Source organism: Emys orbicularis, chromosome 9 (assembly GCF_028017835.1).
Source record: "Emys orbicularis isolate rEmyOrb1 chromosome 9, rEmyOrb1.hap1, whole genome shotgun sequence".
NCBI lineage: Eukaryota > Metazoa > Chordata > Testudines > Emydidae > Emys > Emys orbicularis.
In genome coordinates this window covers 15,359,865-15,381,248 of record NC_088691.1, presented here as the reverse complement: position 1 = coordinate 15,381,248, position 21,384 = coordinate 15,359,865, and the positions used below count along the sequence as shown (strand labels likewise).

The window sequence follows — 21,384 nt, the reverse complement described above, 5'->3', positions numbered from 1 at the left end:
TGTTGGGGATGTGGAGATGCCTATAGTCATCCTCGGGGACCCAGCCTACCCGCTAATGCCCTGGCTCATGAAGCCCTATACAGGCGCCCTGGACAGTGAAAAAGAACTCTTCAACTACCGTCTGAGCAAGTGCAGAATGGTGGTGGAGTGTGCTTTTGGACGTCTCAAGGGGAGATGGAGAAGCTTACTGACTCGCTCTGATCTCAGCGAAACCAATATCCCCATTGTTATTGCAGCTTGCTGTGTGCTCCACAATCTGTGTGAGAGCAAGGGGGAGACCTTTATGGCGGGGTGAGAGGTTGAGGCAAATAGCCTGGCTGCTGATTACGCCCAGCCAGACAGCCGTGCGATTAGAAGAGCCCAGCGGGACGCGCTGTGCATCCGGGAGGCTTTGAAAGCTAGGTTCCAGAGTGAGCAGGGTAACCTGTGACTATTAAGTTTGTTTACAGAGAAGCTGAACCTGCCCCTGTTTCTTTACCCAGTGAATGTTCACTATCCTCTCCAGTTACAATACCCCCTTCACCCCGTTCCCCCCCTTCCAACACACGTTTAAAAATAAAATCACTGGAAATTTGTTAATGAACACAGTTGTCTTTATTACTGTTTTCGCGGTAAAGTGTTGAAACTGGGACGCAGACTGTGGTGGGGAGCGGGTGTAGTGTAGTGATGCAAAGGACGCTTCTAAACTCGAGGAATGACAGGCTCCGCACTGGTGGACTGGTTGTTTCAACGGAGCCTGCCACCCCTCCTGTTTGGGACTCTGTGTGTGGGGGCTATGTGACTTTGTGGCAGGGGGAGGACGGTTACAGATCCCCTGCTGCGTGGCTCTGTGATCCAGGATAAGGACCGCTGCATAAGATCTCTAACCGCCCTCCCCCGCCACAAAGTCACATAGCCCCCCCCACACACACATAACATGAAAACCACCTCCCAGACTGACCAGGGTAACTAGTGACTGCAATGTGTGTGTGCCCTGCTGCTGAACCTGCCCCCGCGTCTGTACCCTGGTAAAGGTGACTGTCCTGTCCAATTACCAACCCCCTTCCCCCCCTTCAAACAGACTCTCCTCAAAAAGAACATGATGGAAACAGTAATTAACAGGAACGTATTTTTTATTAGCAACTACACAGTTAGGGGATGAAACTGGGACGGGGACTTGGGTGAGGCGGGAAGGAAAGGACTTATCAAATTTTGGGGAATGACTTAAGCAGTCTGCAGGGGTGGAGTGAGAGTTTTCACGGACTCTGCCGCCCCTCCTTCTTGGTACTTTTGGTGAGGGGGGTATGGGACTTTGTGGCGGGGGAGGGCGGTTACAGATAGACTGCAGCGGGGCTCTGTCCTCCTGCCTCCGGTCCCGCAGAACATCCACAAGGCGCCGGAGCGTGTCCGTTTGCTCCATCATTAGTCCAAGCAGCGTTTTAGTCGCCTGCTGGTCTTCCTGCCGCCACCTCTCCTCCCGTTCAATGTGTGCTCGATGGATTTGGGATATGTTGTCCCTCCACTGGGTCTGCTGGACTGCCTCGGCTCGGGAGCAGCCCATAAGTTCTGAGAACATGTCGTCCCATGTCCTTTTCTTTCTACGCCTAATCTGCGCCAGCCTCTGGGAGTGTGATGCCAGGATAGGTCGGGAGACAGTCGCAGCTGTGGGATGGGAAAAAGGGAGTGAATTCCTCAGAAAGATAAATTTTGTTATGAACAAAGAACATAGTCTTTCTCTGTGAACAAGACCATGCACAGCACCTATCACATGCGCACTTAGGACAAGGTCGAATTATCGGCCTTCGCATTCAGTGCCTGGGGTCTTGCATTGCAGATCAGAGAAGCGGGGCAGGACAGCGGAATTTGGGTAGCAGGCTGACATGGTAAGCCGTAGACTTGTGGCTGCTTAAAACTTTAATAATAGCACTGGCCTCCTTTCACAGTCAAAGCAATGCTCCTAGCGTTGGCCAGTTCCTGCTGCCAGCAATCCGGCAAGCATGAACTCTGCCCCTGTCCCACCCCCTCGCGGCTGTCCCAGGGAAAGATCCCTGTATGCTGCCCCTCTCCCGCCTCCACCGCGTGGCTGTAAACCGCCGGTTACAGTTCTGTAAAGGAACAGGCAAGCAGTCCCAATACTAACATTCCCCTACCTAATTCAAAGCAGGTCACCATGAGCGACATCACTCTGATGAGGATTTCAGAGACCGAGAAAGAACGGCTGCTTCGGGAAAGCCTGCAAAGACCAGGGCCGTATGCCGCCCTGCTCTGCAAGGCAATGATCCCGGAGTACTTGATGATCTCCTGGCGCGGAAACGTTTCCTACTACGGAGGACACAATAAGGCCGCTCTCCCAAGGAACCTCATGCAAAGGCTTTCCAATTACCTCCAGGAGAGCTTCATGGAGATGTCCCATGAGGATTTCAGCTCTATCCCGGGACATATAGACCGAATTTTACTGTAGCTGCACTGGCAAGGACTAAACAGTAGAGCGCCTAGGGCAAACCAATCATGATAAACCGGACATTGTTAGATTTTTTTGCAGTAGTTGCACTGCCAAGGACTGAAACGTTAAGCGCCTAGGGCAAACAAATCATGAAAAACCCACTGTTAATATGAATGTTCTGTTCAAAATAAATGTTTACATGTTTAAAACACTTACCGACTGATCCTTCCCCTGATTCTGGATCAGGGTTAACGCCTGGGGACGGTTGGTAGGGGATCTCTGTGAGGGTGATGAAGAGATCCTGGCTGTCGGGGAAATCAGCGTTGTAAGTGCTGTCGACTGCCTCGTCCTCCTCATCTCCTTCCTCATCTTCCCCGTCCGCTAACATCTCCGAGGAACCGGCCGTCGACAATATCCCATCGTCAGAGTCCACGGTCAGTGGTGGGGTAGTGGTGGCGGCCGCACCTAGGATGGAATGCAGTGCCTCGTAGAAACGGGATGTCTGGGGCTGGGATCCGGAGCGTCCGTTTGCCTCTTTGGTCTTCTGGTAGCCTTGTCTCAGCTCCTTGATTTTCATGCGGCACTGCGTTGCATCCCGGCTGTATCCTCTCTCTGTCATGGCTTTTGAGATCTTCTCGTAGATCTTTGCGTTCCGTCTTTTCGAGCGCAGCTCCGAAAGCACGGACTCATCGCCCCACACAGCGATCAGATCCAAGACTTCCCGATCAGTCCATGCTGGGGCCCTCTTTCTATTCTGAGATTGCACGGCCATCTCTGCTGGAGAGCTCTGCATCATTGCCAGTGCTGCTGAGCTCGCCACGATGTCCAAACAGGAAATGAGATTCAAACTGCCCAGACAGGAAAAGGAATTCAAATTTTCCCGGGGCTTTTCCTGTGTGGCTGGTCAGAGCATCCAAGCTCGGACGGCTGCCCAGAGCGTCAACAGAATGGTGTCCTGTGGGATAGCTCCCAGAGCTATTACCGTCGATTTCCATCCACACCTAGCCTAATTCGACATGGCCATGTCGAACTCCTCGTTGGGGAGGAGTACAGAAGTCGAATTTAAGAGACCTCTATGTCGAACTAAATAGCTTCGTTGTGTGGACGGGTGCAGGGTTAATTCGATTTAACGCTGCTAAATTCGACATAACCTCCTAGTGTAGACCAGGCCTAAGGGGCCTGTAACATGGGACCTTGAGACAAAGGGATAGAAAATGAGGACATGGGGAGAAAATGGAAGATAGAATACATTTTGTGCATTCACAAATGCCCAGTCCCATATTTATTCCTCTAGATCACATTCATGGGTGAAAACAGGCCAGATATTCCAGTACACCTGGTGTAATTCCACTGAATCCATTGGCATTACTCCAGATTTACACCAATGGATATGGCCCAGTACGATTAGTAAGATGATAATGGCTGTTCTTTTTCATGTGTGCATATGTCCCAAAGTGATTATAAGTAGATGTTATATATTTAGCATATCTGTTTTGGTTCAGCTCTGCACCAGCAAAATTAGTGACAATTTCACAAAGGGTAAAAATAGATTGACACCATTTTTTTTCCTATCTTTTGAAACACACAGCATCTTTAAAACTGAAGTTCTTTGAAAAAATACAAAATGTTGTAATCATAAATTGTAATGTGCAAAGTAGAGTAATTTAAAAATAATTAGAAATACACATTTTTAAAATAAGTGCTTCAAAGGAAAATGAGTGAAGGCATAATACAGCATATTAATATAGCTTAAGACATCTCAAATTGATTTCAAAATTAAACAGCAAAAATTGCAACTTGAAAAAAAATACTTAGGTAAAACCATTACAGAGCAATCAAAAAACTCTTCAAATTTAGGAAATTACAAATTATGGGTGTCAGTCATTCTGATTTGCCAAGGACAAGGGTATTCACTCAAAACAACACTCAGTAGTGAAAATACCCTTGAAACATCTTTCAGTACATGAGGTAAACTGTCACATATTTTCTATAGCCTTTCTCTTTTGTTCTTTTTCATTCCGCATTTTTATAGTATTTCCTATTTTTAGCAAATCTAAGGATCTTTTTAATTATGTTACGATCATTGCTTTGTTCTGTAGGGAAGATTGGCATTCTTAATTTTGTCTAACTGTCCTCTTTAATTTGTGGGGAGTTGGTCTATTACTGCACTGCAAATTAAAAGGATGATTGAAGTTTCCCCTGTTGCACATTGTTTGACATTGTAGAAAAGCTCTTCTTACCACTATATATTTCATTGAAAAGTGCAAACTATGTGACCAGCTTGATCTGTGTTTCCTGTAGAATTGTAAGAGTTTGCAAAATGCCATCTTGTGAATGAGATTCCTTTTAAAATAATTAGTAGCAGTAAAAGAATGGAATGCTTAATTCAATCACTGGAGAATATAAAATGTGAGAAATTAGGGCAGCAAGAAACACTGTAATCAATAATAATAATAATAATTAATAATCCACTAGGTGCTGAAACCAGACCAGGAGGAACCAAAAAGACCGATGCAGTCATTTATTGATTTAAGTGGTAAGGAGAGGTCAGGGGTGTGAAAGAGGCAATGAAGCATGCCAAACCTGGCTTGATCCCTTGATCCCTGGTAGTACTTGAAGGAATGCCAAAAATATTGCCTCTTCGCCTCCCTTTCCCCCCTGAATCTTAGGCTTTCCCTCCATTCCCCCAGTCCTCTTTCAACCATAATTGAAAATATCTACCTTTCCAAAAAAACGAATAATTTTGATGTGCTTGGTAGTGGCACTTTGTCTGCTTCTATAGCCCTTACCCCTAGATGGTGCTAGATCTAATATAAAAGAAATCAAGGGCAATATTGAAGCATCTGACAGGATTTTGTTTGGAGATGACAAAGTCTTTTCACTTTCTCTCACATATAGTAAACAGGGAGGCCAAGCAATGAATGTATCTGGAGTCTGAGCTCTGCAGTAATAGCTGGTCAAAGTGATCTCTCTAGAGCAGGCGAGGCATCTGGCAGGGAACTGTGGAGAAGCTTGCGTTGCCACTGACCATGCCATGATACGTAAGTAGATGGAGAGAGGGCTTGGGTCTGCAGTGGTGTCACTCTGGTGCCTTTTCCCAACATTAAAATACTTCAGAAAATGTAAAGAAAAACAACCTCCAAAGAGCCTAGATGGCTGAGGGAATTACTAATGAGATACAGAACCTTTCACCTCTCAGTTCACAGGATCAATTCCAACTCAACTTTGAAGGATGAAAGTCCTTACTCTCAGACCGCTGCTGAGTATTTGTGAGGTGAGATGTTGGATTCAGTTTATTATGTAATAGCCTGGTAACTGTTTTACAGTTGCCGGTAATTACCACCCTTATTGGCAGGCCAAGCTGACAGGACCAAGAGTGAATGGCCACTGAGGCTCAATTAACTTCTTGTCACCTGGAGAATGGTCTTTCCAGATCATGGAGGAGGTCTGTTGGCAGGACAGTGTAGGGAAGCAGCATTGACACTTCATATTCTGTACCTGTTCTAGTTGTGATCCTGTCCATGGCAGGCCTGATAAGGGCACCGTAATGCACAGCATAGGCTAGGTATGAAAAGGGCACTGTATACTTACAGTTCAGTGTGAATTAATAGGTGGCTCTCTGACCCCTGGCATTTGGACAGGCCTGGGGGTTGGTTCACCCTCATACTGCACAACACCAAAGAGGTGATGAGCATCTTCCTGAAAACTGCAGCTGGGAGCTATGAGCACGTGCATCCTAATACCAGGAGTAGGGCTTGTATCCTGAGCAGCTCAGGAAGCATTCATGGAAGCAGCTGTGAATCATATTATGGCAGCATTACCAAGAAAATAGACTCAGGCCTATAGTTGTTATAACCCCCAACACTCAGACCGTCCAGCTGCCAGTTATTAAAATGTCCTGACTTGCTTTTCATCATGATCGCAACAGAGTGCAAAGTAATATCTCAGCAAAAAATGACTTATTGTAACCCTCCCCGCCCCCCCTCCTCCCCCCCCCCCCCCCCCACGAGCCAGCCCCTCCAAATTCACACAGGGCCTAAGCATTTAAGCAAAAACCTCTGAGTTTGGAGGGGCTTGTTCACTTAGTTTAGATCTCTGGCAGGAGCTTGCTGTTTCAGTAGTGTCCAGACAAATGCAGCATTCTTTTCAATCGGGCCTTCCTAGTCATTGTCATTTTAAGCCTCATCTGACCTCGACAACAACCACATACTTCGATTATTTTTGTTCTGACTGAAAATGTCCTTCATAAAAGCTAGTGACTCAAAATGACGTCCCTTGCATTCAAAGGGTTTTTTCTCCTAGTCAGAATCCAATAAAGGGAATTTTTGTTTTATGAACAAATAGCATTAAAATTTGGCTAGACTAAGGAAGTACAAACACATTTTATTGAAACATTTACTTTACAATTCAGTGCAAGTTGATTGTTTATAAGAGGCAAGTTTATAGTTCAATCAGCATGCTTAAATTTTGTATTTCCTTCGGAAATTAGTTTCTAAACCATGCTGTGCACTTGAAGGCATAAAGTCCCTTTTATGCTATGTTTTAATTTTCCTTAATACATTGTGGTATCAAAGTTATAATATTCTCCTTTAGGATCTGCTGACTAAAATTGTGTTGCACAAATCCCTCTAGAATAGTACTTTTTAAAATATTTTATTGTAGTGGCACGATAAATTTAAAAAGCTATCATGAAAATATAGGCTACACAGGGAAATATTCCACAAAGGTTAATTTGTCTCTGAAAATAGAAAACTACTGTCTATTAGAAGGTTAAATGATGCAAGCTCCATGCATGTTTCTCCTGCATATTGTTTTATATGGCTTGTTGATTAGTTAGCTAATCCCAGGGGTGACAATGCAAACAGTAGAATTCCTGGCTCTAGTTCACAATAAAGATTTTTGCTTAAAAATGTAGACCTAGTAATTCTTTTAAAAATGCAAACCAAAATAAGTGAAATATTACAGTAATTGAAAATACATTTTACTGGAGATGGATCAAAGACTCCATATACATTATCCCATTGTGCAACAGACATTCATGCATGCCCTAGTCACATGGCTTTGAAATCTTGGCTATTTAAATGAACAGATCATCATGGTATAAAGCAGAAGTTCCCACACTGTGGTCCAAGGACCACATTCTGATGGTCTTCAGAAAGCTGTCAGTCCACACAGTGCGTGGCTCATCCTTGTTTCCAGCTATTTCTACAGGCACTCAGCCTCTTGATTGCAGCAACTACTGCTAAGAGGAAACAGAGAGGAGAGACAAGCTGCCTTTAGGTATCATGTGGTTGGTCAGCATGTCCAGGAGAGAAAGAAATTCAACAAAACAATGCCTGTAGAGAAGAGTATCAGGAAGCAGGGGGGCTGAGAAGAATGGAGTGGGTGGCAGAGAAGCATGTGCAAGGGAGAAGGGAGAGACAGAGGAACCAAATGGGACACAGTGATTCACTTTTCAAAATCTGCAAAATACTTATCTCACAGACAACAGTTAAATACTTTCCTAAAGTTATTTTTTCCATGTAAACAATTGTTCTAGCAGCTAAAGGAATGTTGTGTGATTGCAGAAGGGATGGTGACATGTGACAGTTACTGCGGTTCTTGCTACGAAAAGTACAAAAAACTAAGAAGAAGTAAACTGTGCTGTGAATGGGTGCTGTTGTCAGAAAAATGGTACAGTGTTGTGTGCTAGGAGAGTGGGCTGCAAGTTTTTTAATCAGGTGGGAGACTGATGGAGCTTTGTACCTAGTCATAAGCTATGGCTGTTTCAGGAGTGTGTTCACATATACTGTATGTCTTTGCTGAGATACAAATAATACATTTCATGAGCTCATAGGGTTGCTATCTTGTTAAAGCAAAGTGTAGTTCTTCCCTGAAAAATGACTCTAACATAGCAATGTGGACATCGTCTCTTTGTTTCCATATTAAATTAGCTCAGTTTACAAGTAAAAGAAGATACTTTTTTTTTTTTTTTTAACTGCCAGCCCAGATCCCTCAACTTAGGCTCTGAAAGTCACACTGGGTATGTCTACTAAGCCCGGGTCTGTGGGACCCAGGCTTGTGGACTCAGTGTTTCCAAGCCTGTGCTTGAGTGTCCACTCTATATTGCAAACCTGGCTTTACAATTCCTGAACCCATCTCACAGTGTGTTAATACGTTTATGCGGCACTACACAGATCACCTGGCATGGGTCTGCAGCATCAGTTGCATCCTTGCTGCAAAATGACAGGGCTTGCACCTGAGTCATGGCAGAATTCGGGCTCTGACAAACCCCCCAACAGGATCCTAGAACCCATGTCCTGAGTACTTGCTGGCCTGACTCAGACTGATTTGTTGGATTTTTTCTGAGCCAGAGTCCAGGCTTAGAGTGCAGTGTAGACATACCCACTGTGTCCTTTATTTCTCAGCATCATCTCCCGTCCAAACTTAGCCATCAGTTGCACATATGCAGGCCTGGGGCTGCCTTTGGGTTTGCACAGTTGCATTTGAATTGAAGTTAGTAAATAATTCTTTCGATTATGTATGATAAGGAATAGTGCCCTCCCTCTCAGCAGTGTTGGCTTCGCAGGGGTAGCAGGAGTAAACAGCAGTAGAAATGTATTTTTGTTACTACAGTCAGATAAATCTATGAAGGTTGCACACAGAGAGCACGTCTACTGGGTCAGTTAAATGTTTGCATAGTCATTTTTCTTAGTAGGCCATATTCTAAGGTTAATTGAGTGAATTGCAGTTGTTGTCTACTATGTATAAACAGTACTTTAAAATCATGTTTCTTCTTAATTTAGTATTAAGGATAGAACTGATTAAATAATTCATTGGGAATCATGTAGTCTCTGAATTTAGCCTTTTTCAATAATAATAATAATAATTAATAACTTTCCTATTCTCAAATTATCCATGAACCATTTTGGTCTTAACTGTGGAAAATTCCTGATCCAGTCCTGTTCCCAGAAATGGCCGTTCTCAGGGTTTAAAGAAGCAGTTAAGCCCATCTCTGTCAGCTTTACCAAACTTACCTAATGGATAAGCTCTTTGCCCATTTAATTTTTTTCTAATTAACAGCTTGGTCAACTTACAAGGCCTCCTTGGACGCATTTCTCACTAACTTTACTATCTATAATGTCTTTCACTGATTCCCATTTGCATGTCATGGTACAGCACTGACTCGGTGGTTTCACTTCTTTCCCCAACCTTCATGTCTACCCGGCTTCTGGCTTCAATCTTGCATCTGTGGGCCTCACGCCTCAGGAACCCTATATTGCATTTTCCTTCTACTAGTGAATTCCTCCATGCAGCCTTGTCTTCCTGTTTCTATAATAGTTCTTCTATCCTACTCATTACTGGCTCAAATTCACTTTTTTGCACTGCTCCCTCGCTAGTACTCTGATTGAACAAGCCATACATAGAAAATTATATGCACTGAAAGAAATTTCCTCCTGTTGTTCCCAGATTATTGGGAAGCAGTTTACCGAGCTTGTTAGCCAGAGCATGAATCTCTAGTGACCACTGTGTAGCTGCTCTGCTTACAGCATGTAAGGCTGAAACAAAGTAATTGAGATAATTGACAAGGAAACCTCACATACATTTACTTGAGAAGCCCAGTATAAAACAGTTAGTCTGGACAGAGCACTATGGGGTTCCCCCCTCACCCCTGTGTCAGTGTAATCTTCCCTGCTATTAGATTACGCTTCTGTTCATTTATTTTAAAACATTTCCCACAAGTCTTATCTGACCTGTCAACCTGTATCAGCTCTAGATCTAAAAAAGAAGAAAGAGACAAATTCTGCTGTTAAAACCCCTTGTGAGTCAGACACAGCATAATTGTATTTCTGTTTTACACCAATATCATGGCTTAGTAAACAAAGCTATACCCAATGGTGAATGTGTTAATGCTTCTCAGTGGTATCAATTTCCAGAGCTTTGGTTCCATGAAATGAAATATCTATTGGTATGTTTACCATTGCCAGTCCAGATTCATAAGGTTGCATTGATTAGATTTTTGAACTGTAAAAATCAATACAGGTTGGGTTTTTTTATATACAAATTGGATTTGGATCAGGAAGAAAATATTCCACAGATGAGGAGAAATAAAACTGGACAGAAAAACTTCTTTGTCTGTCCAGTGATTATTTTCTTACACATATTGTCAAGAAAATTAAGGCTCCAAGTTTGCAAAAGGTATTTTCCAAATTAGTCTAGCATTATGAGTAATTGTATTAAAATTTTAAAAATCCATTTACATGCAGATATTTTATAAGGTGAGCAGACTATACCCTATAATACCTTAGCTGGTGGGATTGTTGATGGCAGCATTCCTAATGGAAATCAGGAAAACTGTTTTTTGAGTACTTAATGCATCATAAATGTATCCATTGAGATGGGGTAAGATTATTTCCAGAAAGCAATTAATACAGTTACTCCAGTGATGGGGAGGCATTATTATGAGTAACATACAAAAAGATACAGCATCTTTAGTTCCAATGTTTTTTTATTTTATGTGGTTTGGGCTGTGGCACTATGATGGGGTAGTCTGCCTACCTTCAGGATAGTGGTGCCTAGTGGTCAGCCCACCCCCATCATGTAGAGTGGCCCATTAAGGTTGTGAAAGGTCTGATACAGATACACACACACACACAAAGATCTAGGAGATATTGATAAAGAGGAAGTGTCCCAGGAATAAGTAGTGCTTGGGAGGAAATCTCATCCCTGTGTCTTTAAGGGCCTGGGACCAGGAGCCTTGCGGAGAAGGAGGAGTAATGTTCCCCTCTTACCCAACCAGTTGGAGATAAATTGGGGGATGGGGCCAGCATAAATGCTGCCCCCTCCCTTATAGCAGGGCAGACACCAGCAGGAGAACACTGGTCTGCTGAACCCTCTGAGGGCTAATTGGGGGGAAAGAAGCCAGCTGAGGGAGAAGTGGGCTAAAATCCTGCAGCTGGCTAATTTAAAACTAGGATTGGTAGAATTCTATTTTTTTAAATAATTTTGATGGATAATATTGATGTTTACTTTTCAGCATTTTTTTTATTTGTATCAATAGAAATTTTCACAGTTGTGGGAAATTTATGAGGAGCTCAGACAATGGGAGGCAGACAATACTTATTTAATGGCAGTAGACATTGAGATTCAAAAAGTTAAAATGTTATAACCGTTAAACACAAATTGCCAATATCATATGTCAAAGTATACAGAGTAAATGTCCTTAAATCAAACTTTAATAAGTTCTCTAGCAGCATTTTTCTTACTTTGCCTATCTGTAAATTTCAGTTAGTATCGATGGAAATATTTTTTCATGGTTTGTGTGCATGTGGTGAAATTAATGTTTACCAATATTTACCAATCAAATCAAATCCTTCCAAACCTACTTACAACCCAGCTCCAAGAAGGAGAGCTGGGGACTCCTGGCTTAAGAAGAGACAGAGGGACTGGCTAATTTATAGCCCAGCTTCAAGGAGGAGAGCTGAGGACACCTGTTTTGAAAGAGGTGACTAGGAATTTTCTGTGCACCCAGACTGGAGTGATCTAGGGCAACTAACCAAAGTGAGTTACACTAGATAGAAGGAGTTAATAAATCAGACCTCATGAAAGGGTACATGTCTTGAACCAATTTAGTCCGAGTAATTGACTGAAAAAACCTGAGGGTCCCTGACTGCAATATACCTACAGAGCCATGAACGGCTGCAAGGGGGCATGCTGGATGGGAACGCCTCATGGCAGGTACAAATGTAAGAAATTTAACTTGTAAGTTTGAGAAATGATACGTCACAAATATTTTCTCTGAATTAAGCTTAAAAGCGAAGAGCTAACAGTTAAATTTAAAGTGAAACTGATTGTTTGGGTTTGTGCTGGCTCTTCCATATGGGCAGGATAGGTGGTCATGTTGTGCTGATGGGGTATATTGTACTGAATAAGTATCTGGATAATGGTTTTCAGTGCGTGTAACCCAAACACAGCATACTTTGATGTTGAGACCTTGATTTTTTGCCGGCCTTCCTCACTGAGGAGTATCCTACTCCATGAGTAACCCTTTAGAAACCAATGGGACTGCTCATTGAGTAAGGCATTCCTTAACATGAGCAATGGCATGACAATCGTCTGTATTCATTAGGCACAATTAAAAGCGGAAGCATCCAACATTTTGCAGTTTCCAATAAATCCACCATTAATCACAGTTGCAGTAATGATTTTTGGGACAAATTTAACAAACAGACAACACAGAAGAGAGAGAGGAAACTGGGTATCAGTCAGGTTCCTTGATTCCCATTCCTCTTCCTCTTGGCCAACCATTCAGGCAGTTGCTGTCATGAGTGTTAACAGTCCAATTAGAGTCTAGGGTCTACTTATACTGGACTATTATATATTATGTCTTTAATTCATAAAACATTTCACATACAGGTCTAGCTCCTCAGCTCATGTTAAATCAGCATGGCTGCATTGAAGACAATGATCCAAAAGAGAACCTGGCCTAAAAACAGTTTAAGTCTAATCTTTCATCCCATAGTAAACACCTTAGCAGCGTGTTTCCCAGCAATAAGACAATATTTTAAAGCCTGTAGGCCATGGGGGAATAAGAAAAATTAAAATCAGACCAAATAATGAGAAGAAATCAAGAAAACAAAGCGACAGAAAGAAAATGATGGGGGAGAGAGAGAAGGTCTGTAAAAACGTTGGATGGTTTGTGAAGTATAAAAGGAAGTCCATTGTTTCCATCACCACCCTAACTGACACAACAATTCCATCAAAAGCCCCAGTGTAAACATAGTTATACCAGCAAAAAGTCCTTTTGCCAATATAACTTATTTCATTTGGGGAACTGGAACCTTTTCTAGTGTAGACAATGCCTCCATTTGGTGTCATTCAGAAATAGCTCCATCACTTTTGAAACTTGCATTTAAGTTTTTGAACTTTTGTGGGAGAAAAAAATATATTAATAAAATCAGTTGCTGAAAAATGAAAGACAGAACAGAGTTGTCTCCAGGACACAGCAGGCAGGTAATTTAAAAAGCTCAGGAATATTGTTGAAATTATTATGCAAGCTTATTAAATGCAATGTATATTTAAATTGAAAAAAAACTTTCTTTATTAGGCCTAGATAGGTGAATTTTCATAGCCTCCAGCAGTTAAGCATATTGGGTAAAAGTCGGGTTAGATTAATTTCTAATCTTTATGGAAATCCATTTTTTAATAAATGGATTTCCAAGTTATGAATATGACACTTAAGGGTTTAGAATATCTGTAGCACAAGGTTCATCATTTAAATATGTGGGAAAGTAAAATGAAAGTGTTTTTTATTTTAAGATTATTTGAAAACTTTTGTTGACATATATTTTTATATTTTAACATAATGTTCTAGCTGAGTTATTCCTGAAGTGTGTTGAAATAACATAGAAATCTTATCATTAGAAACTATAAAATATTTAGCTTTAATTTTCTTTTTCCTATTATGCAATTAGAAACTTATTATAAAACACAGTTAAGAGAACTCATTGTTGACTTAGATAATTAAAATAAAGAATATGAAGTGAATTTTTAATGCTTTTTAGATTAGCCCCAGAATGATCAACATATTTGTCTCATTTTCAAGAATATCTACCAATAATGCTTCAGACTGTACATGATGTCTTCTAACAAAATTAATGAACATTCAGAATTAAGGACATGTCAGTAAAGATTCCTAACTGCTTCAGTTGAACATGGTTTTTTAGACGTCGCTTGCTCATTAGTTGGTGGAAGGCTGAGGAGTCTGAATGCTAGATGTGATATACATAAGACTATATCTCATAAAAGCCTGTTAGCCGGGGTCAGTTTGAGCCAGAGGCACTCATCAGCTGAGGCAAGTGGGGCACAACTTAACCAAGAATTCCCAAACAGCTACAAAATAAATTTTGCCTATTCTATGTTATTTAATTGCTGAATAGATACAGATTTGAGGACAAACTGTGATGGGATTTAAATGTCACAGCTCTTTCTCTCCAGTAGCGAAATGCAATGTAAGAAAGTTCGAAGAATGTAGTGCTTGATGCATGAGGCTCAAATCTTGATATAGCTAATTGTGCCTCAAGAAGCTGTCTTGCTACCATGGCAATTTACCATGCCCAGGAGTCACTTTATAAGGGTATTACTGTGGTAACCAGTGCTTGGTCAGGCCATGGAAGGATTGTAGAAGTTAAGTCTGGGCTGCAGAGGGCGGGAATGGGGCCTGCACTTTCCGGGCCCCTCCCCTGGGGGTGGACCCTGTGCATGTGGACAATGAACCACCACCGAGCCCTGGGAGCACCTTGTGCTCTGTCACCTCTGGGTAGCAAAGGGAGTAGCAGCTCCTGTTCCCACATCCGCCTGTTGCTTATCACTAGAAATAAACTAACCTTTTAATAACCACTAAATTATACACTGTGTGGGAGTGGAAATAACTCTTTTGTGATCTGTGCCTCACCTGTCAAAAAAGTCACGAATGGTCACTGGTTTGAGCCAGTTCCCAGCACTCTTCCAACACATTGCTAGAAGTCCTGTCAGTTTCTGCAGAACCTAAGGTTTTATTTAATAACAAAATGAAGTCCCTAGCCCTTATGGTTGCAAAGATCTTGTTTCAGTTATAAACTGGTGCAGTGCAGGTAAAAACCCTGGGCCAGATCCTCAGTTTGTGTAATTGTAGTGGCTCAGTTAACTTCAATGGAGATCAGAAAATTTACACCAACTGAGGATCTGGTCTGTTAGCCAAATGGCAATCCCCCACACACCTGCACAGTTATAGAAAGTCCAAGTACAGCTGAACCATTTCTCTTCTGTGCAGTAAGGCAAGCCATGCAGAAGAACACCACACAGAGAAGATTTAGAGATGTGACAAGGAGGTGCAGGAAATTTCATTAGCGGATCCATTATGTAAAGTGACAAGCCTAAACTCTTCTATGTAGAGAAGGAGCTTCACAAATAGAGTGTGTTACCCTATAGGTGGTATAAGTGATTGACAATGGAATATAATACACAAAGCCTCAGGCTGGTGGGATATTGCCCAATAGAATTCACGTTTTTAATCCAAAGAGGATTTTTTTAAATTATAGTATTTTATTATGCATTTTAAGGAGCAATGGAGTGGAAGGAAATGCAGTTTTTTCCTAATTTACTTCTCTGGTTGGCTTCTTCTCATTTCAATTTATAATCGTGTCTTCACGGAGCCATAGTAGTTGACACTTGCCTATCAGGCTCAGTTAAATCCAGGATATTTTGCATGGCTGCTCTGGTTCCTAGAGCACTGCTCATCTGGGGTGGTTCTGAGTCCTTAAAGCATCTGTTGTTGTGGAAGGAAGAACAGACATAATTTAACAAAGGGTCCAATATAGCAATTACATGATCTTTTGGCTTTTTTATGATGTGACATTTATGCACAGAATTGTTTGGGACCATCTACCTATTTGGGGGGTTTATATTCTGCTCATCACTGTAGTATCTCAGCACCATCCACTGTGGAGTATTCTTTTGTTCAACCTCCTATGCGAACATGGTCTACCAGGACAAACAGAAATGTAGTCAGCTAGTGTTTCTCCCAGTTTGGGGGATTTTATGCATGTTTTTTCCAGAAGAAACTAAAGAGTTTATGTGTTTGGTTATTCAAAACAAGGTAGCTTGAACTGAAAGTGCATGCTTAGTCATATTTATTAGGCGAGCTACTGGTTTTAAACTGAAATCTTCTGTGTGCTTGTGCTACTTTGCTGTAGTTAGGATGGTCATTAGATTTGATTTGTGGTGCCTTGCTTGAGAACAGAAATCTATGGACAATCATGAGAACTGTGCTTGGATCTCCCAGCCTGAAGAATCCATCTCTAGTGTCATTTTAAACCACATTTTTAGGAGCTTAATATTAAATAATTGAAATAATGATGGAAACCTGAGAGTTCAAACTCTGCCCACAGAGTGCTGATGTGTCAAGCGGTTGAGCAAGAAGAGGCAACTGAACGAAGTATCTTCTCTGCTTTGCAGCCTTATTATCAGAGAAATGTTGTTGAAGTTCACAATTCGCTTTCAAAGGAAAACAATGTCCGTCCTCCAGCGCAGTCATTGCCCTCATTAGTTCATGGCAGGAATTGTTTTCAAATTTTCCTTTGACTTCTGAAGATATATGAAGAGATCACTGTTCTAGAACTGTTGTCCTTTTGACTGAGCAAAGTGAGGCCCTACACTCAATTTGATGGCCTTTCTCTGTCCCAGTGCAAGGCAATAACTTGTGAACTCTGCATCTGATCTGTTCCAAAATGTCAGGAAATATTCTAGGCATCAGTGCCCAGAACCCCATTGAATTTGGTGAAAATCTGAAAACTTGAAACAGATATGGGGGATACATGGTGCCACTGGCATCTGATTAGGGGCACGAGGATTAGAGGAGAATGAGGGGGCACAGAGAACCCCTGGCATGGGGGGCAGAATGTGGGTTGCTGGAATGGAGGGAGGCAGGCAATGGGAGTACTCAGAGCTGCTGGTATGGGAGAAGAGGGAAACAGAGAGAACACACAGAGCCTGGGCTTGTTATACTGGTTATTTCACAGCATATGGAATGCAGAACATGACTTAATATTTTTGAAGTTTTTTGCAAGTATGTGTTTTTGTTTCCATTTTCAATCTGCTCTACTCATTTCATCCAAGCCAGTAAATGGCTGTCATTTTAATTGGTGATCTAGATTTAGATTGGTAATGTTGAGAAAAAGCAATAACAATATCCTGGGCCATCCAGTCCACATCTTTTACTCATAAGGCTGATTTTACTCACTGCAATTTGTTACATGAGATTAGACAAGGGCAAACTATTATTGCCATATTTCTAGTCTACTTGAACAGTGTGGATTCTCCAACCCTGTTGCATCTGATATGCTGACAATGGCTGGAGGTGATGTAGGAGTCACCACAATGGCACTATATTATCAGACCATCTCTCTACACCTGGCTGATCCTTCTGTGTCCGGCTAAGTTAACATGTGAAAAGCAGCAATAGTGCAGGATTTGGGCCTATCTAATTACAGGTATCCTCATGTGGTGTAAATTAACCTGAGCCAGATCCTCGACTGGTATAAATTAGCATAGTTCTATTGAAGTTAATGGAGCTATGCTAATTTATACCAGCTGAGAAACTGGCCTGTACTCTCAGGCTAAGTGGATGGGTGTAATTTGCTGCGCTGGAAGAATTTACCCAAAATAGTAAATTTTGTGGACATAACACTTTTTGGGAGACAACTGAAGGATCTGTTGAATAAAATTGTTCTTCTTTAGGTAAGCAAAGGAGAAATGCTCAACTTTATCCAGATTTAATTTATATAAGTGTTGTGCATTGCAACATGCTAACGGCACTCAGTAATACTAAATTATTTCAATAAAACTTTAAAGTCTGTCTGTATTTTTTCATACTCCCTTACAATATATTCCCCAAGGAAATATGTTTGTATTTTAGCATAATTTTGTCATTTTTGTAGCCTATAAGGTTAATATATATATATATATATATATATATATATATATATATATATATATATATATATATATATATATATATATATATATATATATATATATATACACACACACACACAGAGATTGTTTTTAAAAGGTACTGCTGAATAAAACTATTCATGACCCTGAAACATTAAAAATGACATTCCTATACATATGTTGTAAATCACACAGCTGTCAACATCTTTAATGTTATTGCATGGTTTGGTTTTCATTACTTTTTTATTTCTGTTGAAAGATTGAAATTGATAAGGAATTTAAATATGTACTTTTAAAAAAAAATCCTATAGAGTGTCACTTTTTGTCATTACAGACATTCAAGGGGGAGTGTTTATATATAATAGTTCAGAGAAAGAAATTATCATTCTTTAAAACCTGTCAGGGGAAAATCTTTCCACCATTTGGTATGTTACACTTTTTAAATCACGTTTTAAATCAGAACAGACATGGTTATTTTGGCTTATACTTATGGTGCTATCAACTAGCTTCTGAGAAGGAGGAGGAAACATTCTTCTGGCAGGTTAATTGCAGAATAACAAGCAAATTCTGTCTGCTGACACTAATTATTTTAAATAAATTTAAACTACATTGAGCCCTCTTATAATGAAACCATTCTTTTCACAGAACAACTTCACTCTAAGTGGAGGTAGAATTGCAATTGGCATGTTGTGATTTATTGAAACAATTCAGGACTTTTAATTCTCCTTCACTATGAATGGAATTTCACTAGGGTCCCATCCATGCAGAAAAATTTACTGTGAATAGAAATGACTTGCAAGAACTGATCTTGTCACCATGGAATAGTTTTTATAGTTTGACCAGCCAGCTATTGATGGGCAAGGAGTAAAGCTTTTTAAACACAGACCTTGAAAACCATTGCAGAATTTGGGACATATTCCTGTGATGAGGGGCCTATATGTGAGTAATATTGTATTTTTCCAGGGCTGTGGGTTGCTTGCTGTTTAACATACGTTATTTTCTTTCTGTGTATTAGCTCATTGGCTTTTATTGCCATAAGTGAAGGCTACTACCAAACTGATTAATATCCGTGTGATCACTTTGCTGTAATAGATTAGTCACACTTTGTCTTTTAACTCAATCCACCTGGACCCTGTACTTTGAGAACTGTTTAAATAAAAACTGTGTCCTAGATTTCTGAAAACACCTATCAGAATCAGGGATGGATGTGTGATACACTGGCTTAGGGCCTGATCCAAAATGCACCCAAGTAAATGGAACTCTTATTATTGGTTTCAGTGGGCTTTGGAGCAGGGCCCTATGGCATGCAATTAGTGGCTGGCCCTAACAAATATAAGGCTTGCTACTTACCTGCTGCTAAAGAAGGAGTAGTTCATGTGGTTGCAGCCTGTATTCCATGATAAAAGTCCTGCATTCAATCACTCTTGATGACGGATGTCTGTATGCCTTATCAATGCATAGTCCATAACAAAACATGAAATTACCATCTAAAAGTATGTATTCTTTGAATCCCATATAGAATTATGCACTATGGACTGTGGTAGCCATGGTGTTTGTTCAAGAGGAATATGCCAATGTGAAGAAGGCTGGGTAGGACCAAGCTGTGAGGAACGTACATGCCACGCTCACTGTGCTGAACATGGCCAGTGCAAAGATGGGAAGTGTGAGTGCAGCCCTGGATGGGAAGGGGATCATTGCACCATTGGTAAGATTTTTATGTTGTTGTTTTTTTAAAGGCTGATTAGCTAATAGGAAGATCTGCCATCAACTTGAAGAGCTCTTGGAAAAACTAGAGAGCCAAATTCAGGCCTGGAGTACAGAGATGCCTCTCCACTGACTTTGATGGACTGGCACACACTTACATCAGATCTGTATTTGTCCCACAGTGTGTGGTCAATGCAGCTTTTGCTTTACATGCAGCAGTACTGAAATAATAGTTGGAAATATCAAATCAAAGATAGATAGATAGATATAGGTTACATTCTAATGCACATCTGAGCTACATTCCTATAGGTACTGAGAATCATAAAAAATACGTAAAAATTATTAATAGAAGTTGTGAGGGGATGAAACTAGCAGGCAGCTTAAATAATTCTAAATCTGCTGCCTTCACATCAGAGCATTTAAATATTTTGCTTGTCACAAGAGATGGTTTTACAGCAGCCGACTACCACAATATTGTTAATAAGTTAAAGCTTATGACTCTTTTCAGAAGTCATTACTCAGCTGTACAAATGTTAATTGTTATATTTTAATAAAATGTGACACATTTTTACAAAGCTTAATAGTGTTTCTTGCCAAAATGTCATTACTGTTTTCCCAGAGCATTCTTATTCTTAAACATTTTAATTGCATGTAAGAGATCAGGATACCTAATTTTGAGAGGTAGATAGTCCAGACTTTCTTGCTTTGCAAATACAGTGCCTATCTTTTTTCTTTTCTGTATTATGAAAATTTGGCTCTTCCTCATTTAATTAAATGGCAAAATTCTATAGCCAGTGATTCAATTACCTTATAATACCTGCTTATAGGGAGTAAAATTGATAAAAAAAATAAAGAGAATTTTCTTTATTGTTAGTAAAAATTATTTTGTTCAAGAGATTTGGTTTTGGTTTTAAAAGGAAGATAACTAAGCAATGACTGAATTAAGTAGAAGGCACAGCTTGCATTACACATGGTAGTGCCCATAATATTAAAAAACAATAACTGAAGAACACACGTGTAGCTCCAATTATTGTTTATTGCTATATGAGTCCTTTCTGACATCCTGGATAACAAAATCAGCTATTTGTTTTATTCAAAGTCGTAGGAATAGACTTGATTTGCAATAAGAGAGAGGTACTTTATCTTAACCGAAGTATGGTAAACTATTAGCAAATGGTTTCTTTGTTTTCATTCTGGTGCAGAAATTCAATCTATCACAGTTTTGTTTTTTCTTTTTTAAGCTCACTACTTAGATGCTGTGCGAGGTAAGCTTTTCATATCAGCATTGCAACGGAATAATGAAAGGATACAAAAGTGTTGGGAATGGGGGTATTTGTGTGACTTGTTCCCTTTTGAGCCTCCCACTTCCTGTACTGTTAAGATACAATATTTATTCAGGATAAATCAAATGGATGACTGGATAGGTAGGTATATATTTACAGAGAAGTGTAGTTTGTCTAACAAAATATCAGTACATTCTGCATTCTTAGCTCTTTATATTGTCCCAATATTTCATCAGAAGCAGAGGTGTCTAAAGTAAGCATGACTGGAATGTTGCTTTCGCATTTGGTTACCAATTTCCATATATATGTAATATGCTACGTGAGACGAGTCAGATTTCTGCTCATGGTTTCCATTCACGGAGTGATGACAGCACTGAGGACTTGGTATTACCGGAATAATTTGTGTCAAACCTTCCTTCTATTAGAACAACATTTCCATATTTTTATCATCTGCAGCTAGAGAGTAGGTTTCATTTGTGAAGGAAATATGCTTCTCTAAGACTT

The 21,384-nt window shown here is 40.6% G+C and overlaps 1 protein-coding gene across 4 annotated transcripts in view; it reads left to right on the top strand.

Moving 5' to 3' along the window:
* The window catches only part of TENM1 (teneurin transmembrane protein 1), a 385,653-nt gene that overhangs the window by 222,300 nt on the left and 141,969 nt on the right, over positions 1-21,384 (top strand). For 3 of the 4 annotated variants that reach the window (XM_065411097.1, XM_065411096.1, XM_065411095.1), the window contains exons 13-14: positions 19,413-19,598; positions 20,839-20,862. In XM_065411097.1, coding sequence (XP_065267169.1) covers positions 19,413-19,598; positions 20,839-20,862 — 210 coding nt within the window. The remainder of the gene's footprint in view (positions 1-19,412; positions 19,599-20,838; positions 20,863-21,384) is intronic. The other variant, XM_065411098.1, reaches the window with a different exon arrangement.